The sequence below is a fragment of the Xiphophorus maculatus genome, chromosome 5 (genome assembly GCF_002775205.1).
Source record: "Xiphophorus maculatus strain JP 163 A chromosome 5, X_maculatus-5.0-male, whole genome shotgun sequence".
NCBI classification, from domain to species: Eukaryota; Metazoa; Chordata; class Actinopteri; order Cyprinodontiformes; family Poeciliidae; genus Xiphophorus; species Xiphophorus maculatus.
Genome location: NC_036447.1, coordinates 3,994,632 through 4,013,530, shown reverse-complemented (window position 1 = coordinate 4,013,530; position 18,899 = coordinate 3,994,632). Strand labels below are relative to the sequence as shown.

General features: G+C 39.2%; 1 protein-coding gene across 2 annotated transcripts in view; it reads right to left on the bottom strand.

Annotated features, from left to right (window-relative positions):
* hhip (hedgehog interacting protein) overlaps nt 1-18,060 on the bottom strand; it is a 39,702-nt gene extending 21,642 nt beyond the window's left edge. The window contains exons 1-5 of one of the 2 annotated variants that reach the window (XM_005797585.2): nt 17,299-18,060; nt 12,998-13,190; nt 8,547-8,691; nt 7,470-7,671; nt 538-689 (exon numbers count right to left, since the gene is read on the bottom strand). In XM_005797585.2, the coding sequence (XP_005797642.1) occupies nt 538-689; nt 7,470-7,671; nt 8,547-8,691; nt 12,998-13,190; nt 17,299-17,568 (962 nt within the window). In that variant the 5' untranslated portion in view covers nt 17,569-18,060. Of the gene's footprint in view, nt 1-537; nt 690-7,469; nt 7,672-8,546; nt 8,692-12,997; nt 13,191-16,938; nt 17,008-17,298 lie in introns of those variants that run through there. The other variant, XM_023334379.1, reaches the window with a different exon arrangement.
* Between the last annotated feature and the right edge of the window lie 839 nt (nt 18,061-18,899).

Below are 18,899 nucleotides of genomic sequence, written 5' to 3'. Positions count from 1 at the left end.
GAGGTTAATTATTAAATATGTTTTTCTAACAGGCACAGTAAGAAATTATTGCACAATAAATTAAAATGAGGTCAATAATTTCCATTATTATGATCAATATGTTTTGAAAGGCAAGACTTCATACTCCATTTTATGTATGTTGTGCCATTATCATCGTGTTTGGTGAAAATGGCCTCAAAACAACAATATCATTGTTTATTACAATAATTCTTAGGACAATTTACTGTCCAGCAAAATTTGTTAACATGACATACCTACTAACAAAACCCTAAGATTAGATTATGGACCGGAGGGGAAATATTTGCTTATTCAGCAAATATTTAGCTTATATGAAGATAAAACATAATTTTCCTTCCACTTCACAAATTTGCACTATATTGTGTTGATCTATCAGATAAATTAACATGTTGTTGTTTTAACCTTTAAATGTGAAGAACTTGACACGATCACTCTCAATGTTTTGAAACAACAAATATTTTCAGTAAAAAAAAAATATTTCTAAAAGGGAAATATATATGTTAGAGACTTCTCCATTACCTTGAAACGGTGTATTCAACCACACGGAGAATGTGGTCGTGCGGTCCGATGGCCCAGCGCTCTTGGTTGGTGGTGTAGGAGACGTATAGCTTGCCATTCTTCTTGTAATTGGGGTGGAATGCCAGGCTTAGCAGGCCCCTTTCATCACCACTCTGCAGTCAGATGAGAAACACAAAAGATCCAGGAGTTAATTATGTCCCTGCTTGGCTTCTGCTCCATGGTGCGGGGCTGGAATCACCCCCCTCAGTCATATTCATCATCACTAACATGCCAGCTCCACACACCCAGCACCCTCCTTTCTCCCCTCTTTTTTTTTCAAACTTGTCTAATCCTCTTTTATATTCGTCCATCACATTCCCCTTTCACTGCTCTGCTTATTATCTCATTCTCTCTTTTCCTACACAGCATTGTTCCGCTTCGCACCTTTGCCAGGCCCCTTTAATATACCATTACAGGCCATTATAAAACATTTGACTCTGGGCAGAGCTGCACTGCCGAGCCTTTCCTGCAGCCTGGTTATGCGACGCTCGGTCCCTCCCGGTGGCCTCCATTGTGCAGTGATTTGTGTGTGTAATCTTTGGGGGATATTTGTGAATACTATGCTGAGTGGCTGGAAGAATTTATTAGCTCACTCACAGTTCATAGAGAACACAAAGAGCAGAGTGCTTCAGTCCGTGCTTTTTGCTCCCCAATCCTCCCGTTTCCTGATTCGCTCAAAAATCCATACAAAATTAAAGGCGGGGATGTGAGGGGGGGAAGAGTTAAAGTAAGGGAGGGATGAAAAAAAAGGAAACCTAAACAAGGAGAGAGCTGCCAACTCCCACTGTCTTGGCAACATGTTTAGAAAACATCTAAATTGCTTGTGTAATATGTAAACCTTTGTCTCACCCTGGAGGCAGTTACATCGGTTGTCACTACCCTGGTGGTCTGCCCATCATAGTTAGCCGTAATAATCAGCTATAGCATTTCATTCCCCAGGCAAAGTGAACTGGGTCAGCCTCTTTCTGCTATATGCTCCCTGTTTTTCTGTCCACAAAAGAATCAACAGAATACGAAGCTGAGGTGTGATGAATGTTTATACGTTGTGACCATATAAGGATGTTGCTTAAAATTGCTTGACTTGTGAGTTTTTTTTGTGGACTCGAAGGCATACAGATATCTATTTTTGCTGTTATGAATAAATGAAAAGAAATATGTTTGGGTGTGGCTCGGAAAGGTCTAGCTTGTCACAAACCCATGAGAGTACACAACAACCCATATGTCCACTGTTACAACAGAGAAGTTCCAGTAAGCAACAAGAGAGACCAAAGTAATAATTTAGATGATGTTTTCACAACCTCATTATAGAGAGAAATATTGAGCAAGTTGCTGAAACCCTTGTCGCTCCAGAAGTCAAAAGATCCTCCGCCAAAAAATATGAATAATAACAATAAATGTCAGATTCCTGAAGTGCTTTATGGATGTGAATGCAGTACAATATTCAGATGGGTGTTAGTCAAAGCAGAGATGGTTCTGTTTGCCAGATATTGTGAATATTGGAAGAAAACAGTGCAAACTTCACCTTGAAAGGTTAAATCCATATGATGGAAATGGATATGCAATGACCCACATCCCCAAAATAAACTTGTGACAGGGAATGAAGCAAAGAGGCATAGACCATGAGCCAAACGGGGGACCACCGGGACACACAGAGGTTTATTGGGCTGAAATATTACCTCCCCTGCTAATGACTGACTCGTTCAGCAGCAGAGGAACAGCAGAACTGGCACCAGAGCCATAAGAAACAAACACTGCATTCGAAAGCAGTCTGAGGAGATAGCTTGATTAAAAGAAGACAAAGTACCACCCTGAGATTTCTTAGAACTAAGCACAAACTGCTGCCAAATCTGCAGTAGATCAGATTCTGTTCAGATATTTGGAAAGTCGTACTGCGCCTAACAAGATCAGTGCAAACAGTGTAAAAACGTCTCAAAATGACTGTTGTAGAATGCATGTACTGCCAAGTACCACAGAACAAATAAAGAACCACTGCAACGCCTGCACCTAGCTGTAGTTTTATACGAGATGTGTCTTTTGTATTTCCTGTGGCAGTGTGTTTACGACCCCCACAGGACCCTTGTGGTTAGATTAGGCATTTATCTTTCCTATGCAACACTGATTACTGATATGGGACACCTGAGGACCTGGTAAGCCCTTCGGTTATTTAAACCCCGACTGCCAACTAACTTGCCTCTGCCCTCCTCCACCGATATGCTGCCGCCGCCTTTTGCTTTATAGATTATTTTGACTGCACATTACAACACTGTTTTCATTTTATTTTATTTGTACTGATTTCACACTTCATATTAGGAACTTTGACTTTTTTTTGCCTCAGCTTGGGTTAGAAAAAATATATATTTCAGAATTTAAACAGTGTTTTTTTTTTGTGACCTTTAAGATAGGACATAACAACTGAGGGCTCAACGAAATTGTGCAACTGGATGCTTGTTGCTCTTTTCGTAAGGTAACAATTGGAGCTTGTGGCCTTACATTGTTTTGTGAAGATTATGAGTCTTTTGTTGGCACTGGGCAAAAGTATTTATTCACGCTGACAAGACGATGCAGTCCAGCTGAACTTTGTTGGTTATAGGAAAACCTATGTAGTATGGTTGCTAGTCTTCGCTAAAGGTTTTTCATCCAGGTGTTTTTGTTTGTTGCAGTCATTAAGTATAAGTACCATACTTAATGAATCTAAGTAATTAAGTATGGCTCTTTAGTAGTAGAAGGCACACTTCAGCTAATGTGCTAATAGCGGAGCTACTTTTTCTTTTAGTGTCTTAGCTAACTTTGAAAACATCTAGCTTTCCCTAAATTACATTTTCTGGATAAATTCAAAACCACAAATTATTTACTTGGCTGTTTTGTACATATTAAGTTGAATAAAGTTTAATGTCTGTGTTGAAGTTTTGGTTATCGACTGAAAACAAGAGATAGAGATAAATACAATATCTAAGGACATTATAGAACATATAAATTATATGGTCTGAATTAAATTGGTGCTTGAGGGTTGTAGTCTTTCAATTCCATTTAGCATACTGTTATTCAGTATAAATAAGCTGAACTAAAACACCAGGAACTTTAATAAAGAATCAAATAACTACATGTCAGTAATGACTGATACTTTATTAGGAATGCAGTCGCTGTCTTGTCTTCTTTCCAGAGCTCCTGGATATGAATGTGTGACATTTACAGTTTGTGTGTAGAAACAAACAAAAATTATAAAAACCTGACAGATATATTAAAGCGTTTGCATAAACAAAAATAAATCTGTTTGGTTTCCCACTCATAATCTGCTCATTTTGACTGGAAAAGGTCTAGCCGACAGACAGTCGCTCTCATGTACAACATCTGGTCGGCTGCACCTCCCTGGTGGAGGTGTGCTGAGGTGTGCCTGTGTTTATTTGTACTGTAGAATGTAACCACTCTGAAGCAATTGGTAAATAAAGTTTTATAGCTCTGATTTACTGTTGTGTTCAGCATCTGGAACTGTCTTACGTCTTCAGCTCAAATGTTGCTGATCCGTCTATCTTTCACTGAGTGTGTGTCTTTTTCATTAGGTAAGGATGCAAGAGCCAAGAAAATAATGTTGAAGTTGCAAACAGCCAGCAAGTACTACTGCTTATTCTGCCTTTAAAAACAAATTGCGCTGGTGAGCGCTGCTTTATAGAAAGCCTTGATGTTGACGGAAGACAGAAATAATAGCAAAACACCATATTTTTAGTCGAATTCTTCAAATTAAATTTAACCCAAAAAGACTTGAATGGTTTATGTCCGCAAAGAGAATGTAGACGTCACACAGCAGCTTACTGTTTACAGAGGTAAACAAGACGAAGGAAGCTAATAAAAGGAAAACACAACTAATAGCGATAGCCTTATCTGGACCATTGTCTGCAAATTCTGTAGAGAAGTCTGTTTGGATGCGTAGTCGGTACCAGAAGGGTGAATGTCATGTGTTGCACATCACTGACACAGTCACTTCAGAATTATAATTTTCAGCCATTTATGTCCAGATTTCTCACATCTGGCTTCTTCTGATGCAGAATTATGACCCATGTCTCACGTCAATGACGTAAAAGTTGGATAAAATGCGGGATGACCGTTTTGACCCCAGACGCTTTGAAAACTATCAGATTATCCAAATTACTACCACATATGGAAGTGGCACAAATCAGATTTTTGGGGGGTAAAAAGATCAAATTGGGGCATTCAGAATATCATAAAAAAGTCGGATATGGATCGCATTTGCCTCCTCAGTATGAGGCCAAAGTGGTTCATTCCTATCCACTTTTCACTGCAAAATTCCACATTTCTCCAGTCAAAGCTTTAGGGATTTACACTGGTCACTCTTCCATGTTTTCTGCATAAGGCATTTAAAAAGTATATTTTTCTAAACTACAAAAGGTCTGAAACTCCCAGACTATGGCTTAATTCAAACCTCACTCTTCACTATGGTATCTGCTTAACCCTTAAGCCTGTGTGATGTAAATGTCGTCATCTTTACCACTTTTAGTGGACATATCATGCAGGCATCTAAAAGGGGGGTAGCATTCACCAGAAGACATGTGTTGGGGATTTCCCTGCTATTAGGTTAAACTCTGTGATTAGGCCCTCATGCCGGTTGTCTAAATGCAGACATTGATGTGTCATATTCAACATGTAATTATCTGGAATAGGTTCTGTTGGTCAGAGTATTTCTCAGATGTGATAACGCTGGAGGAAGCGTCGGGGCAAAGGATGGAATTATTGGGCCTTGGTCCTAAGAGAACACCCACAGCGAAGGTGGAAGCCTATATAAGCCCAGCATGCTATTGTTTCTGTGCAGTTTGTCTTAATTGGCACTGGGGGATCCATGAAGTATGGTAGAGGGGGGGGCAAGCAGCAGGAAACACAGAACATTACAATCAAAGCATGTGCATGCGGCTGAAGATAACTTGCCCTGTCCCCTGAGTGCCTGCGTTCCTCTCTCTGTATAAAAGCAGCTCCATCCTGTTGATGCTCCCAGTAAACACCTCAACCCTCCCTGGATCACTCCATCACTTGTTGTCGGGGTCTTCTTCCAGCAGCCAACATCACAGAATAGGACTCCTGGGGTTGGCACAGGATTGAGCCACATCTAATTGTCATAATAAGTCACTTTATCCATAGCCAGTTTGGATTGAATGATGATAAGAGAGCTGAGAAGAGCAGGAAGTTCATCCCGCAGGGGGCAGTTTCATTTTCAAATGCTGTGCTACGTTTGACTCCTTATAAACAAAGTGTCTTGTCAGTGGAGGAGCAAGGGGCGTGCAAGCTGGATAAACTTCCTGTCTGGGAGTGTGCCCCTGAAAACATCCCTGCTATTCCATCTCCTTGTGCAATCTGAAGTATTTCTGGACATTTTTCAAATTCAAAATCTGATTACGCAAATATTATTGACGGAAAATATGTTTCAAGAATGTAATCCTGAGGCCTGAAGTTTCTTTGAAGCTGAGATACTGACAATAAATTATTTTGAAAAGATAGTTTTTGGAACATATGTTTAGTATCAAAATGAGACAACAAACTTTTCAAATGTTATTTCAGATGCAAAAAACTGAGACAATAATGGCTAGTTAGTATAAGTTACGACTTCACTGCCTGGATTTTATGACATATCTGAGACACTTGTTCACTTGCCCTCTGAAACCCCAATATCATCTCACGGTCCTCTCTCCAACTCTGCAGGGTTATGGCTTAATAAATTTCTGTAAGGACATGTTCTTCTGGAAATATTTTGAAAAAAAAATATTTCTGCATGCAATTTATGGCCAGTTTGAGATATTTTAATTTCCACTAACATGTTATTCAGTAACTGCCCTAAAAATAACCTCATTTTATTTTTTAAATATGTAACAACTAAGTCGGGGAAATTGAGAGGCCTGACTTCTATCCCTGTCTCAACATGAGATCAGGAGAAGGCAAAAAGTTTCTTAGCCCGTGTAGCCGGTGCGTCCCCGGTACCAGGGGCAGCAGCACTTCCACCAACAGAAATTAATCTAAACACATGCTATACGTTAACCGATATAATCATATTGAATACCCACGTAATGGGAAAAAACTGAAACAACATTTTCTACCACCATAACATTCAACTCCAACTCTAGGCAGCTAAATGAAAATACAAATGCATTCTGGACAAACACCCAGCAACAACAGTGCAACACAGTCCTACCAACATAAGCAACCTTTCAAATTAAAAGCCCAAACTCTGCTCTTTCCAATGACATAAGCATCACTGTTCTATGTGCAAAACTCACTGAACCAACAGCTGAAGAAGAGGAAAAATAATTATTATTTCATGAAGTCAAAATCATAAAGTCTTACCTTTACTGTTTTATGGCCACAATCTGCATTAGAGCTGAATTGAAATTACTTTATTTTGGTAAAGTGCTTTGAAATTACGTGTTTTGAAATGCTGCTATATAAATCAACTGAATTGAATAGATTTGATTAGATATGAGAAAAAGAACTTAAGAAAGAAAAACTGAACAATTTCAAATGGGACATGTAGTGCCAAAAAGACTCTCTAGGAAGGTTCACTTGGACTTTTATCAACCAATACCTCTAAACAAACTTGCATGCTTCACTGTTCTTACATGAATTTTGGTACAGCAAATGGTCAGATCTTGTAGTTTACCAGATGCTTTGGTTCGCATTTGCATGTTTATAATATGACAAAACGTGAAAATGTTCATCAATACTTTCACAATATACTGAAAGTACTGAATCAATCATGAATATAAACTCCTTATTTTTCTGGTATGAAGTCCATAATAATCCTTTGTAACTTACAAGTCCTTTACACAATCTATGAAAACATGTCTAAGACCCTGCAGTTTGGCAGAAAAATCTCACGAAAGCAGGAACTTTCCTACCTTCAGTCCGCTCTGCACCAGCTTGTGGAGATCCAAAAAGGGCTCCTTGATAACTTCGAGGTTATGGTTGAGTATCCTGACAATTCCCTCTCTCTCCACAACAAAAAGCCGCTGAGAGCCATCGCCACAGTGCACCACAGCCACCGGCTGCCTCAGACCACTCAACACCTCCTGAGGACAGTAGCAGTTGTGTTTGTGTTTCCTGGGAAACATGGAAAAGGCAAAAGGTCAAGGAATGATGTGTCCCTCAGTAATCCAATTATAGCAGCATAAGAAGCAGAGGGGATTTTTAGGTGGCAGTATTTAAAATCAGGAACAGCACACAGAGGATCAGCTTCACTTTTTATTGTATTTATTCTAGAATGAAAGAATTAATAAAGTGAGTTGAATTGTTGGCAATTTTGCAAAAGTCTCAAAAGTTTGACCACTACATCTGAATTTCTTTGTATAATTTGTGTCTAATAAGTGGTAGCTATTACCATCATAATGATCACTCAATGGTTCCTGGAAAGTATCAGTTCTACACATCTGGCCACAAAATAAATATTTCTAGGTTTCGCACCCTTTGGTGTAGAAGGTCAGAAAAAAGAAGTACATTTCCACCACAAAACTCAGAAATATTGAGATTAATCTAAAAGATTTTCTAGGAAAATTTTTTTTAAATTATTGTAGATAAAAAAGTCAAAGATTTTCTAGAAAATTTTTTTTTAGATCAATCTCAAAAAAAAATTTGTGGAAATTTTCTGAGCTCAACAAGTTGAAAATTTACTACTTTTGAAACTCAGAAAATTTCCCAAAGTCAAACATTTTTTACTTTAATTTTTTTCTGGAAAATGTTTGAGAATAATCTTGGTTGGATTAAAATTGGATTTTTATTTCTTGCAAACATATCAACTGATATTGACCACATGTATATATATTGTTATTGATTTATTGTTCAGTCCTACTTAAGTCGTAGTTGAACATGTTGAACATTGAACTCGTACCAGTGAAACCTGAGCGTCTAAACCGGTCATCTTACTTACAGTAACTCAAGCACCACATAAAATAGAACAAGGTAAAAGTCAGAGTACAAACCTGCTGATATCTTCTATTTTCTCATCTTCCAAGTAGTTGGAATCTTGCCCAAGCAGTTGCCTTCGTTGATAATCAGGAAAACACAAGCCAGCACCTCTCCTCCCATAGTACTGACAGAACTCATCCACATCAGCTTGGAACAGCTCTAGCGAACACAGCACATACAAGGCGACACTTACTGCTGATGCTGAACAATTAAAACAGCTTTTTACACAAGTTTCAGGCAACTGAGTTATGTTTATGAATGTCTTGCTTTGTGGATACATGTACATGCAACAACTAACAACAGTTGCATAGGGACAGAGAAGGAGGAAAGTTTTCTAAAAAGGATTTGTGGAAAGGAATCTAGTTGAATCAATTCTGGTTCGAAGAGGCTGTAAAGAGCGAGTGAACAGAAACTGAAAAAAGGATAGCAGTTTAACTTTGAGCAGAGCAGAAACACTCAATTCCAACTGAGACATCTGTGCATATTATTTTAAATTCTTCACATCATATCCTTTTGCAGTTGCCTAAAATGTATTTTTTTAAATGAATCTAATCTTGTTGTCTAAACAGTTTCTAACAAAATATTTCTTAAACTCACAGAGGAAACTCATTTTGTAACCTGCTGTTATAGTACTGTCTGTGATTTTCAGCAGCAATATCCTCGAGTGCAGTCATTTTTTTTTAATTACAGCTGAATTTCATGCTCACTCCTTTTACAAAACCAGATTTTAGATCATGCACATTATGTTGTTTATCTAACTAATCAGGGATTTCCCTGATAAATAAGTGTTTTGCACTCTTTAAAATGTCGCTGACAGTGAAGGAAAGTCATATTACTTGGATATCCCCAATTGTCAGGGAGAAGAAGCGCAAAGTTCAGCTGAAACTTATAAGAAACAAAAATCTTTCAGTAAATGTTGTCTGCACACATTAACTGGAAATGAATGTTTTACAAGCCAAATCATCAACAATTCATTCAACCCTAATACTTCAGCTGCAAATTCAAACGTTGTCGTTGATGACTGTAGCTGCATGTGTCGGGTTGAATATATCTTTGTACAAATAATAGAACTAAGGATACGCCGATAAATCGGACTTGATTTCCTTAATTTTGGGAGATTGTGATCGGTGAAAGCGACTTTATCTAACTCACGAAAGATGTGAAAATCTGCCACTGTCCTCTTTTGCCTTCCTGTGAAAGATATCTGACTGACATATCCAGCCACCAGGTCACAACTGCAGGTGTGCAGTTAACAATACCTTTGGGAATCAATATCAGCAAATTCCTAATCTTAACAAATCAGAATTGCCACCACAAACGAGGAGTTTTGGTTCCCAATTGAATTGAGTCTATCCGACTATCAGATGCGAAAACACACTTAGATGACCATGACTGACACAGTGTGTTGGAAGCATCATAATGGCAGGAAGTAGAAAAGTGCTCTTATTGCAACTGATTTTGCATATTCTTTGAATATCCCACATAAACAAATACAAGAAGATGCAGCAACTTGGTTTAACTTTGATAAAGCTTTCGCTGTTTTGCGTTACTCAGCAGCACTGGAGAACAGCATGTGAATTCAAACAATCAGCCTGTTCAATATGGCTTGTCATTCAGAGTAAACAAGATGTTCCCATGGTGAGATATGCTCAATACCTAATTTGTGAAACAAAGACGGGATGTTCTAAAATAATGACAGAAGGTGACCAGTAGTTATCGCTCCGCAACACCTCCAGCCAGCCCCGTCACAACACCATTCTCGTAAGAAAACAAAATGTGCAGTGGGTCTCGGAGGCACTTTGAGACCTAACAACAATCTTGACAATTTTGTTTCCTCTTGTTAATCCCGTGGAGGACAGAAGAGAGCAAATACACCAGCGATAAAAACACAAACAGTACTCTCCCAGTCCCTCCTTTCATCTCCTTCTCCTGCCACACACCGCAACGATTGACCGCATCAAATACTGGAGGTGATAGGATATCCCCTCAAACATCTAAACATAACATGAAGATCAAACACACACAGAGCTCTGGTTATACCACCCACACACTTGTTTCTGCAGTTATCTTAACCGTGGTGGTTGGGGACCTTGGGTGCAGGATGAGGGAATGAGTGAAGGAAGATATGAGAGGAGTATAGAAAAGGTGGGGGCAGAAGTAAGACTCGAGGCAAGACACATCTTTAGGGGGCCGAGTACGTTGCCTAATCAAGAGACAGCAGTACGTTTTAAGGAAGCAGGGTGATAGGTGAAGAATGCTTTAAAGGCTACTAGTTCGACTTAAAATAGTTGCATTTAAAAAGGTCCAGTCAAAGCCACATTGGTTTGAACATCACAACTGTAAGAAATTCCTACTTTGCTTGTTGTTGTCTGTTGGTAAATCTAAAAAAAAGATTTTAAAATACCAACATTTTAAACAAAAAAATTAGAGTTTGAGCTAAGAAAAGGTGTAGGACAAAGAGAAACAGTGTCCGTATTCCTGGCTCCCCAGCTCTAAAGTTATACTTCCATCTGGTTATCTTCCAAGCCAACCTGGGTGGCCCACCCAAAGCACTTGACATCTTGATGCACTTCAGCAGTTTTACATACACACAAGCTTTGTAGAAAAATAAATGTGTCATTCGTCACCACATATGCTGATCTGTGGTGGGCTGAGCGGAGCAAGCAAGAAGGAGCATAGAAGCAAAAAAAGAAAAGAAAAGAAAAAGGAAGAGAGCATTTCTGTCCTCAGCTTTTTTGATGCAACTCTTGGAGCCCATATGTCTGTCGGTATTCAAGCAAGAAATCTATAACTTAGAACAAGTGTTCTTCCACCTCCTTCTTGTTTTCTGTGAAGTTGCTGTCACCACTCTCGGCTGTAGCTTTGGTGTTCCACTTTATATACAAGCACCATGTTTGATGCAACCGGATATCTATTTGGATGAAATATATGTTTGACTTACAGCTTACCATGTTGTCGACATGTGTGTTTGAAACTGTTCTGCCTTCTCAAGTCCCTGCTGATCTAATCAGTTTGAGGAGACTCGCAGTGTTTGATCATATTTGGCATGTTCTCTGAAATCACAGCAAACTATGATCCTGCATCTCTTCAAAAGAAAATCTTCTGAAGAGCAGGTGCTTTCAAGCGCAAAACCAATTCCTATGTGACAAACCACATGCAATGCATCAAAGAGTTTTGATGCCATTTCCATCTCTTCTGCTATGTTTAGAATCCTGTGCGGTTGAAACTTCAGAGAAAATAGCAACGCAGGAGCTGAGATGTAGCTTTTTAAGTGACAGTTTGTACCTGAAACAAAGCACTCAGGAGCTGTCTACACCACAAAATAGGGTTCACATGCTTTCTCAAAACATTTCCCCAGGAGAAACAAAGGCCAGTTCCTGGTATCAAGGTGTACCAAGGTTTAAAAGAGTTCCGATTTTAAAACAGCTTACATTTTATGTCATACTGCTGCTATGCTGCTGGTGGTTCCTTACCTAGCTCTAAAGTTGCTATGACAGTATGTATGCTATGTCAGTATTTCAGTGTTTACAAAAGTGACACTTGGTATACAAAAGTTTCACGATGACTGACCTAAAGAGAAGTAACTATATTTTGAGGGAAAATGTAAAAACATTTTATAAATGAAGTTTTTATATATATATATATATATATATATATATATATATATATATATATATATATATATATATATATATATATATATATATATACTGTATATATACAGTACAGACCAAAAGTTTGGACACAGAGTTGTGTCCAAACTTTGGTCTGTACTGTATATATATATATATATATATATAACACCTATTAACATTAAGTTGTGCAATTGTATTGCTAAATAGTACACAACAATTATTTTCAATGACCTTTATTGATATGTATTGATGTTCCATTTGAACATTAATGTTTTAGGGATCTGCAAGCATAAATAATTTAAGTTAATTTAAGTAACTCAGAATTACTATTCACCTAAATCTTTCCACAGTAACAATAATAGAGTAGATTTACCATTATATGGAGCATGAATGTCTGTGCTCTGAATGAAATGAGCTCTATCAGACTGATTGAATGCTTGGTCTGCATAATCAAATTCTCGTAAATAATTTTTATCAAACTTTTATTGATTCATCCTTGCCTCATCAGTAGAGCGAGAAGCAGACCAGTGAACACGTTTTAGGACAGGCTCAGCTATGAATGGAGGTGAGGTCAGATGAGGTAAGAGCTGGATAAATAAATATTCTCTGACCAAACTACTGACGCACCACTTTCTGCATAAACCCGGAGCTTTGCAGGGTCCACATGTGCAAGCAGAGTCTCGGTTACAAACAAGACATGTTGTGAACTTTTATTCAACACAACATGCAGGGCCCCAAAAAATGGGAATGTGTTTGTGCGGATAACGCTGGGTGACTACACAAGCACCAATTAAATCCGCATTCATTGCCTTTATTATGGGTTTCATTACCTGGTATGTGCCCCCTGCAGGTGTAATAGAACTCCCGGCAGAAGTCCTGGCAGAGCCGCGGCAGGTCCGGCTCTCTGTGTGGCATTCGATCCATGTCCAAGGAGTGGAACAACACCTGGGCATTGGGGGAGCAGCGTGCACACTTGATCTCCTCCAGGAGATGTCCACATTCTGTGTTGTTGGTGGAGAAAGTCTGGAGACCACACACAAAGAGAGCCAGCACCTTGTTAAAGGGGTGGAGAATCAACGAATAAACTTTTAACTCGTACTGCGATGTAGTTAAGAATCAGTGAGTTGTGTAAATAAAAAATCATCAAAACTGAAAAACCTGGATTAAAGGTTGGATTTTTAATTCTTATGGATTCCTAACAACCTGCACCTGGTGGCTATTGGTCAAGGATATGATCTCTGACCTCATTGTCAGGCAAAATATAGAAAGCAACTGCTCCTATCTGACAAATGTAATAATAATAAAAAAAATTTAAATAGGTCTTTGCAAAGTTCTGCAAATATAATTTTAAGGCTTAAACAAAAACATTTTTAACATTTAATTTCAAATCTAATAATATTTTCTATTCAGACCAAATAATCTCATCCCCTGCCTGCTCACTGAGGTTTGCAGACAGTTAAAAAATAACTGCAATCTTCACGTCTTACAGTATTCAGAACAACAACAAAAAAACAAAATAAAGAGTCTAAGTTACAGTCATTGCGCAGAACTACACAAGGAGTTAATCCAAAAGAAATTAGCAGGATTATTTACATAACAAATTAGCTATAATAAAACACAATGTAATCTGTTTTAGGTCAAAAGCTGTGCTGTTGGGGCAGCCAAGCATGCTGGTGGTGTTTTGCTCTGTGTGAGGTCCATGTGTAAACACCAATTTCAAGATAGGCAGGCACATCATTCCCACTCTGGTATCAACAAATTAGCAGTCTGTCGAAGTCAATTAAAGCAGGGGACCCGGGCCTAACATATGGACACCTTACACTCGGGTTGCAAAATAAGTCCGCAACTCTGTAAAAGACTTTCTGCTTTTAAGTTGCGTGGAGTTATGTTTGTGCAACAGGTGGTGGAACCCTTGACACAAACCTGATGTTCCAGTACAGAAATACGCCGCCATAAAGGGGAAAAAAAATGTATTTTTGGAGTAGACAGTGTGACGGTCAAAAACAGAACAGCACAAAATGTTATTATTCCATTTCACAAACTCCAACCTGGATCACATTTCTGCTATAATTGATCAAAAGGCAATTTTCCTTTACTCTGAAAACGAGCTGATATGTTCCTCTGTCACAGCACTCTCTGCTCTCATGCCTTCCAGTGTTGTGGGCATGCCTGCTCCCTTGCTCTAAAGTGCCTATTGATTCTGTGTGCCATGGCCTGGCACAAGGTCCACAGAGAGAAGCATTTGTGTGCTCTCAGCCATGCCCCGTGTCCATATGTTGCTGGGATGGACTCCAATGTTGCCATCATCCAAACCAGAACAAGTGGGCCCTTTGTTTGTTGTGTTTTTGCTGAATCTCCGGGGGCATAATTCTCAAAATGAGGAAGAAAATAACAGGCGGGCTAAAAATGGCCAAAACCTAAACACACAGGTTGTCAGAGTCCATTACAATATATTTTAAAAAGATGCCAACACAGTTGCAAGGTTTGTGTAGGAGAACAGCCATAACAAGACTGTCACTATGCTCCTGTGCCAATCAGAACTTAACAGAGTAATTTCAATCAAAATATAGTAATATTAAGTCATAATAAGGATGAAAATATCCATCAAACAAATTTTGATTTACTTATTATTTGTATACTTTTGAAAGAATTGGTCCTTTTAAAAGACATCCAGAACAACTTTCAACATCTTTCAGTTTTAGATGATGTCTCACTTCAAACTATGATAAGAATTGCTGTGACTAATCTTGCATATGAAAACACCAAACTATTCCTCATCTAACTGAAGTCTGTTTTGCAAATTTCGAGTCCAGTCACTGTCAGCAGAACTTTCTAGATCTTTCTTTAAGAGTTTAAAGCAACAAAGGAAATAGTTTCTGTGTAGCACTGACAGACTTAGATAGAGTCATCCCCAAAACACTTATCTAAATATTGACAATTTGCTCAATGTGGCATCTTTTTGGGTACTTGGTAGAAGAAAGCCATGCTCAGAGGGTGGGGAGTTGCAATAGTCACAAATGTGAAGATGCACCTGCTTCCTTCACCTGCTTCCTGCTCACCAATATAAGCAAAAGGAGGCTTCTGGTTTTTGTAAAAGAAAATTGCTTTCACGCTCACTACCATGAAAATTGCATGTTTGGTTTTTAGTCTACGGCCGGTACTCAACAAGCCCACAACCCAGAGCCAATCTGCAACACACTTTCAGCCTGGCTTACGCATAAAGCTGGAACTTTCTGCTTTTATTCCGAAAAGCAGAAAAAAAAACTAACAGAGCACAAATATAGGCCTGGGTGGGCCACCAGTTCCAATGTTTTAAAAGGTTATGTTCTCAAAATCACGTAAAATTTTACAGCATACTGTTCCAAAGGTTTTAAGTGCTTTAAATTATATGCTAAGGAAGTGTCACAAAAGGGTGAGTCGGTCACCAGGCTAAAAGAAGGATGGTGGACTTTTCTCTCACTTATAAACTAACAAAAATTCAGCTGTTTTGAAATATTTTCTGTTGCGCAAAATATGGAGAGGCATTAAGTGGAAACTAAAGGAGCGACACCTTTAGTTTCCGCTTAATGGAAACTAGCTACGAGTGACCTCTACCCAAACAGATAGCCTGCCTACTTGGAAAATTGAGAATATATTGTTCTCAATTTGCTCTTGAAAAACGACATAACACTATTTGGTTAAGTTTATGTCCCAAACAGACAAGAAATAACATTAAATCATTTTAATAATAAAGAAGTAAAGTTATAGTGGAAGCATAGACATTTCAAAAAAATTGATACAGGTATGTATTTTTGCTTTTTTTCTATGTATGTGTTTTAATGCTATCCTGTTGGCGTAATATCTGTTCTCAAGGTTATCAAATCATCTGATCCTCATACTGGGTGCCTACTTTAATATGACTTCCGCTTCTCTAAAAACATTTTGTTTTTAAAAAGGAAAACTTGTCTTCGGGTTTTCAAAATGCTCGTCCACAGTCAACCATAAGAGATGGGGGAGCAAAGGCTGCAAAGCTTAAACAAAACACTTGCCCTGAGGGAATAAGTGTAAGTTTGCTGGCAGGGGGAGATACTGGAGAATACACACCCTCTCAAAGGCATTAACACCCGGACAAGGCTGATTACTGGGAGGGGGAGAGAAGAGAGTGATGTTTTCCAGCTTCTCCTATTAGTGAAACCAACAAGCACAATGGTGTTGTTGTTATTCTTTTGCCATAATCAGAAAAGGCTCCGTGTGTGGGCAGTGTAGTAGGGGAGGAGGAGAAGTCGAGTTCGTCCTATTCAGTCCCCACCTCCACCACCCCCTCTAAACCCCCACCCTCCCAACCACCACCTCTTATTTGCATGACTTGAGCAAATTAAATGATGCAATATGTGCTTTTTGTATCACACAAAGTGAGATACCACCCAGCCACTGAATTATACGAGGGGCACTTTTACATGAGAATGGCCCGATGAGAATCCAAAGGAGTCGCCCGTTTGGCGCATATAGTTGCGTTTTGTGCTCGTCCCAGGAGCGATTCAGACTCTCCTGCAGGGTTTTTAATTCGCGTTTTAACGGTCAGAGCTGACGTGAGCCAAAGGCTGCGGCTGGAGCGACGATTTTCTCTTTTTTACGTTCGAAATGAAAAGAACGTCAACTACCCATACTTATCTTAAAACACCTAAAAACAACCGAGAACGCGCGATATAAGTGACAAGTCTATGAGCTCCAGGTTATTAAAAGACTAAAAATAAAAAAAATAAAAAAAACACACACAAAACAAAACTCCTACCTTTTTTCACGAGCAAGCGGGTTCGACAGCTTAGCTAGCAAGCGCTCTGTCTGGACGGTTAGCTCACAGTGAAGCGAGATGTAACGTGAATCGGGGCGATTGATTGCCATGGTAACGCAGAAGCGAATTGGACACACATAAACGTTACACCAGCGAGCTCAAAACGCACAATAAGCACGACGGTTGTTCTGTTGCTTTCAAAACGGAGAATAAGCGCTAAAAATATGCACAAGTTTTGTTATTAGCGACGAGGACAAACTATTTTAGTAACATTTCCGTCACATTCCCTACATTAATAACAGGTACGACAGTGATTGTAGGCGTTTGGGTATATTTCTCCAGTATATTTCTTCAACCTACCCGGGCATCCCCGCGGTGCAGGATCTGATAGGCGGCTCTCCTGGTGGGACAACAGGACACACGAGGGTACAACCTATGGCAAACTTCTCCGCTGCTGCTGCCGTCAAGCAGCACTTTTCGCTCCCTTTTCTTCAGTCGCTTGGGCAAGCTTCCGTCGTAGCATCTTCTCCTCCTGGGGCTCAACTCTCCTCTCTCACCGAACTTTGCGTCCCCACATTCCCACACGTTCACCGCGATGGCCAGGACGAGCACGAACTGCAAGTGCTTCATGGTTTCAAAAACATATACAAACAAAAATAAAGAAGAAAAAAGGGGACGACTTCTTTTTTTTTTTTCAAAAATGCAAATGTGTCCCTGCAGAACAGTTTGTATATTTAGTTGTATTACCCAAACACCAGAAGCTGCTAAAAAAAAAAAAAGTATTTTATACTATTATTCCTAGATGAAACTGTTCTTAATTTAATTATCTCAATGAGAAGAGTTGTTTAAAAATAAATTAACAAACTCCTTCCTCAGAATAAACGGTTTAACTTGACATTTACAAACCAAATAAAAAAGAGACCAATAAAATTTATCCTCAAGAACACAAACACACACACACACACAAAAAATCCCCAACAGAAAAGAGCCTGATGTTCCTTTAAAAGGGTAAATTCCTGCAGGGAACGGCTCGCCAGCTTGTGCACGCACGGCACAAAACAACATGAGAAAATAAAAGTTGTCTCTAAGTCCTCTCAGAGCGCTCACATGTTTTCTCGTGCTGTTTCCTCCTTCTTTTTAACCAGCGCGCGAGAAGCGGAGCGAGCGCTGTGACGTATGGCTGCGCGGGGGCGCGCGTGGCAAGCACGGTCGCGCCCACGTCGAGGTGGAAACGTTTTACCTGGCAGCGCGTAGATGGAGAGCTTGGAGATGAATGCTGCTCCTGCAATGCTGCACATACCGCGGTATATGGCGCATGTTACTTGTAATGTAAATGAGAAAACAAACAAACAAAATCGGGTTTTGTTTGTTTGTTTAGATCGCACGTGTGTCCTTTGACGTCACAGCGTTGATTACATTGCAGAAATGGTTTTTCCAGTCTGCCAAAAGCACACTGAAGGATAACAGCTACGGTTTTCCATGACAGTGAGAAAAGGCTGATTCTGAGCTACATGTGGCAGGTACATTTCTGAGATTCAGGACAGAATTTTGTTCAACACCGTTCTGAACTACCTGATAAAATAGTTCAGGATTACATAATTACGAAATGATAGTTATGCATATTGTCCTAGAAGACTATAAGGCTAATAAATCAGAACATCATAACTGACAGCAAGTCACATCATACTTTAAACCGTTCACAAAATTAGAGAAGAAAATTTGAATCTATTGAGATTTTTAAATAGTTGACAAGAGGGCAAGATGGAGTTCTTTACAATAGAGCATCCATCCATCATCCAGTTGTACATCCATCCATCCATCCATCCATCCATCCATCCATCCATCCATCCATCCATCCATCCATCCATCCATCCATCCATCCATCCATCCATCCAACCAACCATTGCTCGCCCTAACAAGGAGAATAAACCATTTTTATGCTCCTCAATTCTGGAACAAAC